At 41.5% G+C, this 8008-nt stretch overlaps 1 protein-coding gene across 5 annotated transcripts in view; it reads right to left on the minus strand.

The window, feature by feature from the left end:
• The window catches only part of shank3a (SH3 and multiple ankyrin repeat domains 3a), a 453580-nt gene that overhangs the window by 281767 nt on the left and 163805 nt on the right, over positions 1-8008 (minus strand). For all 5 annotated transcript variants that reach the window (XR_013962530.1, XM_080737440.1, XM_080737438.1 and 2 more), the window contains exon 5: positions 5475-5678. Coding sequence is in view for 4 of the 5 variants with exons in the window: in XM_080737440.1 (XP_080593566.1) it covers positions 5475-5678 (204 nt within the window). In the remaining variant the exon portion in view is untranslated. The remainder of the gene's footprint in view (positions 1-5474; positions 5679-8008) is intronic.

Consider the following 8008-nt stretch of genomic DNA (forward strand, 5'->3'; position numbering starts at 1 on the left):
CTGTGTTCACTACCTTTTGCCCGACGGCCTTGTACGATGAAGCAGGGCTTTACTTTGTGAAAAAAACGTACACATTTGAAACTTGGAGATACAAGGTTTCTGCCCGACGGTGACGATATGTGACACCTGAACCTCTGTGTACCGTCTATGTTTCTCTTCTTTGATGGCACACACCTTGATGGACAAGCGTTATGATTATCTCAGAACGATGACAGCTGCGGTAGATAACACACCGCAACGGAGCGTGGTATTATTGCTGCCACGTTTTGATTGACACGCCGCCACAAAACTTAACACACGACCTATGAACAACACATACGATCCTACTACACACACCGTCGCGCATTTGAAGGAGACACTCACATTGGGAAATTGTATGATTAGGAATAAAAGAAAAATATTTTTTAAGGCAACTCAAAGGGGACAGCGTTGAAAATAATTTGAAACTTTAATATGTTTGTGTCAGGTTAGTGGAATCTCTGGTGTCTCCTTTCCTGTCTTTCTTCACTCCATGGTCCAGTAAAACAAATGCCTTAAAATAACCGGATTAAATATATGATATTATTATTATTATTGTGTTAGAATGCTCATATTTCCCCTGAGCTGTCAGCATTAGCATAAGCATAGCCTTGTGGGGCATCACTTGACAAGACTACATGTCTGAGACATGTGCTGTCGCTCACCATAGGATTCATTTAAACTCAGCACTTATGCCAAATGGTATTGTGTGTGATATCATTGTTATCGTTGATTCGTCACCTTTACAACGAGGTACAGCTTGTAAGGATCTGGCATTCGTGGAATGAGCAACACAGCCAAACATGTGGGTAGCGCCCCTCCAAAAATGGTTAAAATGGCCTGGCAGGCATGCAATACTGTTCTTTTGATGTTGACCTTTGTTTCTTGATTCATTGAATGATTGCACTCTCCCACAGTAATAAGGAAAAGAAAAAAACAACAACACATATTGGCCATTTTTACACTTTGTTAATGTTAAGCTCAGTGTCAGGGAAGCCCAAACGAGAGTAAATGCCAGCAGAACAGTATTGCAAGCCATTTTGGCAAAACTTTGGTTGGCGCTACCCACACGTTTGACTGTGTAGCTCATGCCTTGAATGCCCGATGCTCACAAGCTGTATCTCGTTGTACCAATTAACGATAAAAATTATATAAAACACAATACAATTTTCAAGTCTGTGCTTGAAATAGCACAAAACATGATCATCGGGTATTATGATTATACTAGGAGGAAGATTTTTTAATGTTTTCTTTACTTGGCTTTATAATCCACAACATGATGTATTGGATGATATGGTGCAGTGCTTCTCAACCTTTTCAGGACGCGACCACCCCAAATTAATCATATTGTTTAACTGGGGACCCCAAACCCTAACGAGCACTAAGAGTTGAGGAATTACATTTTGTATAACACGGTTCTATTGTGAAAACAGCCGATCTACATGCTCACAACGCCATGCGTTACGAGCCGTTGTGAGCATGTAGATCAGCTATTTTCACAATTTCTGCCTATAATATTTGACAATTTGGCCAAAGTTTAATTTGTCCTTTTAGAGGTATTAAAAAGGTCTTAAATTGTCACTTTAGAATTGTGCAGATACCCTCAATAAACCTAAACTTTATGTTGGTTTGTTTACTGTTGAGTGAGAAAACAATGTTGCACATTAAGTTAATCATCTGGGGACCCCCCAAAATAATTTGGGGACCCGAACCACAGGTTGAGAACCACTGATATAGTCAACCAATTTTATTTTAAGTGATTTCCACTAAGGCTGGGCGATATTAGGAAAACCTTCGATATTCAATAAAGTTGTTGAATACCTCGATATCGATATTACGCACGATATTAGTAAAAACTATAATTGCATTATATCGTTTTTTAATGTTTTTCTGCTTTAAGGTCCACTGCCTGCCTAACCCAGATAATGAATAGCATATCCATGCATGTACAGCACACTGCACAACAATATCGAATAAATAAATTAAATGCCTTATTTCCATTTTCTAACAATGGTTTTATTGAAATAACCACACCTGGTTACAGATGGAGTGCTTTTTGCATGTGCTACGTGCATGCATAGTGTGTCTATTAATCCATTTGACACATACACCAATAACTCATTTCAAGCCGTCTTCGTCGATATGTATAGTATAGAGAACTCATATGTTCTCAATTACATAGACTCAAATCTCAGTTCTTTCCGGTCTATTTACTGTAGTAGCTGGGCTACACATCATGTCCTGTAGTTCTAGTCAATGGACGAGCCCCATGGCCGGCCCTGAGGGTGTCTGTGAGATTTAGTTCAGTCTTCCTTCTCCTTCACTGCTGCCAGACTCAGAGCACTCCATGGAGGAAGGCGACTATTTCCACATCATTTACGAATGAGTCAATCACACAAAGACATTACATTACGTTTCCGATCATAGGGTGCCAGTTTTAAAGATTTATTATTTTCCCCAATACAAATAGTGCTTACTTTGAGTGAATGTGACTTCTTCCAGTGGTGTAATGCTCCTTTAAAGTATGTAGTCTTGTGTCTCAATACACACACAATATGATATACCAAAGTACAATAGACCCTGCCTCTCTGATTGAGTAAGGTCGTTTATTCCACAGAAGTGGCTCATGATGGGAAAATGCTCAGCCACCTACTGCTTAATTATCCTAAGACCTAGGGACACAGAGATAATCAGCATCCTGTGATCTGAGTGCAAGCTCTGGAATATAAGGGTTGATGAGGTCTTTTAGGTAAGATGGAGTTAACCGATGAAGTGCTTTATATAAATTTAGATTTGGCTGCAATAGCGAGCCAGTGTAGTGAGGATAGAATAGGTACTTTAACCCTATTAAATAAATGCAACTATAGAACAAAATGATTCCACAAAGATTAATACACATTGTCAGCTGAATAAATAAAACAATCTATATATTACAAATGATAAGAACGATTCCTACACGTGTAAAGGGAAGCACACACTGGCCGCGGGCGGCCGCGGGCGGCTGCGTCGCTGTATTGACGCACGCGAAGTGCCACGCGTAAACACCAACTGGATTCGGGGGAAAACATTTCTAGAAATGGAACAGCGGCGTATCGGCGCGGCGGGCGAGGCGGCAAACCCGTGCCAGCGCGCCTCTGCTGCCGCCAGTGTGGGTTAGTTCATTGAAAATAATGGGGGCGGCTGTTTTCACGTGCACCTTACGTGGCCGGTGCGTGTTCCCCTTAAGCTTTTCTTTCTGTTCTACTAGATATCTTCTCCACTAGTCCCTCCTTAACATTTTAGTCTAGTTTTAGTTGTCATAGCTTAGTTTTTATTTCGTTTTCATCAGTGAAAAAAGGTAGTCAACGAACATGTTTCGCCATAGTTTTATCAATGACATCAACACTACCCTGCTGTATGTGGTGCAGGTTTCTGATCCATACAGTAGGGTTACTGCTGCCAGAACAAGAATGTTTATCCTGGCCTGGAGGTTGCATGATTTCAAAGTTCTTTCAGCCTTGCAGTTGCTGCCACTTTACCAGGTGATAAAGGTTTCCTTTACTGCCATTCTCAGAGTCATCATACCAGTCTTGAAATTGTCTATGGTTTTATAACCACGGGTACTTTTACAAAAGTCATCATGATGTTCCAGTTTAAATACCCTTTGGATATTTCTTGGGCAATTTAGCACTGAGAGCAGCCTCGAGCTGTTGTCAAAATGTGGTGTCAACCCAACCGTGACTCAACCGTTTGATGTAACGTTTTGGCAGGCTCTTGCTTTTCTACACCCTTCTTTCCCGCATGAGACAGATGGACATGATGGAGCAAATGAGGCGATTGCATGTCCAGCAGTAATCTGCACTGGGCATCGCTCTCATGTCGAGCACATCATGGCAATCTTAGGTGCAAATACATAGTACACACTGACTGTAGCCGAGGATTATGAGCAGCTTTTATAACTTTTCATTATATCGTGGTTGCAGTGTTGATTTCGTTGACTAAAACTATGACGAAAAATGTTTGTCGACTGCGTTTTTTTCACTGACGAAAACTAAATGAAAACAAAATAAAAACTAAGCTGTGATGACTAAAACTAAGACTAAATATATTGACAATTTCGTCAACAAAATGAAAACTAGACTAAAACATTAGGGAGGGACTAGTGGAGAAGAGTCATTTTATGTTTGGTTGCTCTCAGGTGTTGTGTGCTGAAAATAGCAGATCTACAAGCTCACAACGCGTCGCAGCAACGCGCAGTCATTACGATACCATCAAGGCCTGCCAAAATACATTTCATTTGACTAAATCAACTGTAGATTTAGTCGACTAAAATTAGACTAAAACGAATACTTTTCAGATGACTAAATTATGACTAAAACCAAGTTACATTTTATTCAAAAGACTATGACTAAAACTAAATCAAATGTTGCTGTCAAAAACAACACTGCGTGGTTGAAAGGGCTATTTCTGTAGCTTTTTGGAACGGCAAGATCTGCAATTGGATGTTTGCGGATGTGTTTTGCTCTTTGATAAAAGGGTCAGTCTATCATGTGTTTTAGAGGGCATAAATCAAGGCTCCTCTAAATAAATCATCACATTAATTTAATTTGGTTAGTGGCTAATCTAACCACAGACCTGACTCAAATACGCACCCGTGCCAACATGGATTGCTGCATGGCGCGAGCTGGAAATGCACAGTGCCATTGACAGCACTTACCAAGAAATGTGAATGTTGTAAGAAAACAAACAAACACTGGTATGATGTAATAAACTGCCATAGTGTGTCATTTTGCAGAATGAAACCTTGCTTTCCATGGCCATAATTCAATCCTACATGAACCAAATAATGGGAAATGTCTTGGTCTGCAGAGCTGCTTTGCCGAGTTCGGCGAGTTCAACCCAGTGCACTATGACTGACTGGATCGTTATCCTTAAATCAATGGATTAAAAAGAGGCTCACCCTCAGTCATCTCTCCTTTTCGATTGCATACAGTCAAATAAAAAGAAATTGCTTTATTTATTTCAGTGTATGCAAGAAAACTGCTTCAACACTGGATTTGTCAGACATCGGTTTATATACACTATTGCTCAGTGGCAAGTAGGGTTAATAAGGCTTTTTTTTTTTTGCATTTTTAGACTACTACGCTGTGTTAGACTTAACTCTTTCGTCATCTTTGGTCCCGAGAACATCACTTGCTAATGCTAATATGATTTGAGGCCGCCGCCTACATATAGTTTATCTTTATTCATTGGCTTATAGTTGGCACTTGGTGGAAGGACTACTGTACTGCATGTTGACAAGAGCACTGTTTGAAATCTATTTTGAGCCCCGTCTTCAGACTCTGTTTACTGTCTTGTACATTCCCCAACAATTGTCTCCAGACATGTTGTATGTGTCCGGCCCTGTGAGACTAGCATCAGCGACACCCTCTCTGGCTCTCACAGATCTACAGAATACATTTCATTATGGAACCTACCTCTAGATACGGTACAGGGGCGAGGGAGGGGAAGGGGTATTCCCTCAGCTGTCTCTCCTCATCCAGAAACTTGCCAGCTTTGCCATTGTAGGCCGGCTGGAAGAGGCCGTAGTTGAGCACGTCCTTCAAGCTCTGGTTGAGGGTGCAGAGAATCCGCTGCTTGGACAGCCAGATGGGAGCGTCCACATTGAATTTCATGCATTTCTGCAGAGAGAGAACAAGTAGTAGGTTAGCCATTTTCAACAAAACGTTAGGCGTCAACTTCAATATGAATTATGAATATATGAATTAACTTCAAATGAATTAATTCGAAAAACAGATTGAGGAATCATACCGATGTCTCTGGTTGACATTGGCACATTTCACTCCGTTTTTTTCATCTCACTCATGCCACTTTGGCTGCTGACCTCACTCAGCAACAAAAAATAAATAAAATAAACAAAAATAAAAAAAAACAATTCACAGGAGGCAAGCAGTGATCACCCCATGATGTGCACTGCAAAGTAGTTTCAAATGCACTACATTGCAGATGCTTTTTTGAGAGTAAAAAACTAAAAAAGAAGAAGACATGCATGACATGCATGATCTGGGCAGATTGCCCCAGGAAATGTGCCAATGTGAACCAGAGACATCGGTACATTGTTTATCGAAGAGCCATTCAATGTCTCACGGTGAGTTTGAAAAGATAATGAGGGCTAAGCCTCCTGATCTGCCAAACAACCCACAAAGCTATTGCAGCATTCGAACAATAACAAACAATTGCTGTGCTTAAGTTTGCCAAAGGTCACTCTATAATTGATAGAGGCGGTTGAAGATTTTGTGAGAGAGAGAGATAGAGAGAAAGAAATGCTCTCCCAAACTGCCGTGTCGTGAGGAGCAATCTGTGTGTGAATGTGTATGGGTGATATTCATGCTCTGAATGTTAAACAATAACATTGTTTTCCACTCAATAACGATTTGAACCCGGGGCACGGTGGCGCAGTCAGTAGAGCTGTCGCCTCACAGCTAGAAGTTCCTGGGGGATGATTCCCACCGGGGGTCGCTGTGGGCGTGTTCTCTCCTCCGCGTCAACAGCGCCCACATCCTAAGTGGGGTTGGTTAAAGGGCCTTTCTGTGTGAACTATAGTTTGCATGTTCTCCCCATCTCCCCTAAGTTAGGTACCCTCACAAAAACATGCAGTAATCCTGGTCTCTATGATGCCTCCCCCTGGCCTGCCGAGGTGCCTGATGGAGTGGAAAATAACTGGTTGGGAGTGTTCCTTCCACGCGCTACGTCCAGCCGGGGAAGCTCACCCTGTCAAGTGAAAAGAAGTGGCCTGTTCACTCCTCATGCACTGAAGGAAGCATAAGCTCAGTTCAGGGCCCTCCCCAGGTTGGCAGAGGGAGAGCGGCGCCCAGGATTACAGCTTAGGCAATTGGCACTGGGTGAAAAATGGGTTACAAAATCGTGGGATAACATTTTAAACGAGAAAGAATATATATTTGAACTCCCACAGTGAACAAGAGGGGAAAAAAGCCACTTAGCCAAGATAACTACTGTGTTCTCTAAGCAAATGTGTACCATATACACAACCAACCACCACCACCCTTTGTGTCTCCAAATGTGTTTTAGGTTTTGCCTGTAAGAGGCAGATATCAGATAAGGGCATGTTAACCGTTCGACTTCACATAATTCTGTTTATCTGCCTGTGCTGCTTTTCAAAAAGTACTCAAATGACCACGCTTTCCGCTAATCTCGAAGAGATATGATCTTGTCCAAACTGAGACCTATGCTCCATGTCAGAGACGTGGAGCACAAGCACTTCCACACCGATACCACATTGTGGAGCCTGAGCTACAGAATGCACAGAGAGAGAGAGAGAGAGAGAGAGAGAGAGAGAGAGAGAGAGAGAGAGAGGGAGGGAGGGAGCGAAAGCAAACCCCACAAGGTAATAAATCAATCAGTGCTGCCTGCAATATCGATTTTGCACCTATTCTATTCAACACCACTCCACTATTAATACTCAAACCTTGAGGACCATTGAGAAATGACACTACTCTTTTGTAATGCTGGCGGTAAAACACAAAGAATGCGGATGCGCTGAGGCAAGAGAGTCAGACTCATACAGTGGTGTAAAGTAACTTAAGAACATTTACTTAAATACTGTACTTAAGTACAGTTTTGAGGTATTTGTACTTTACTTGAGTATTTCCAATACCTTTACTTCTACTCCACTACATCTCGGATCCAAATATTGTACTTTTACTCCACTACATTTATTTGAATACTTTAGTTACTAGTTACTTTGCAGATATAAATTATAATATTATAAAACATACATTAATCAGTTTTAGCCTTATTCTATACCGTGGCTATTTGCAAATAGCCGATCTACAAGCTCAAACATTTTGCACTTTTGGTACTTTTAGTACATGTTGACGTCCTCAGTGGAGGATACCTGCCCGCCGCGCAGACCTTGTGTTTATGCTGGAGCAAATAAATTCTCCACGCTGATTCTGGTTCCCCCCCTCTGTCTAATCGGGTGAGTCGAAGG

The sequence above is a fragment of the Nannobrachium achirus genome (assembly GCF_963921795.1).
Source record: "Nannobrachium achirus genome assembly, chromosome: 11".
Lineage (NCBI taxonomy): Eukaryota > Metazoa > Chordata > Actinopteri > Myctophiformes > Myctophidae > Nannobrachium > Nannobrachium achirus.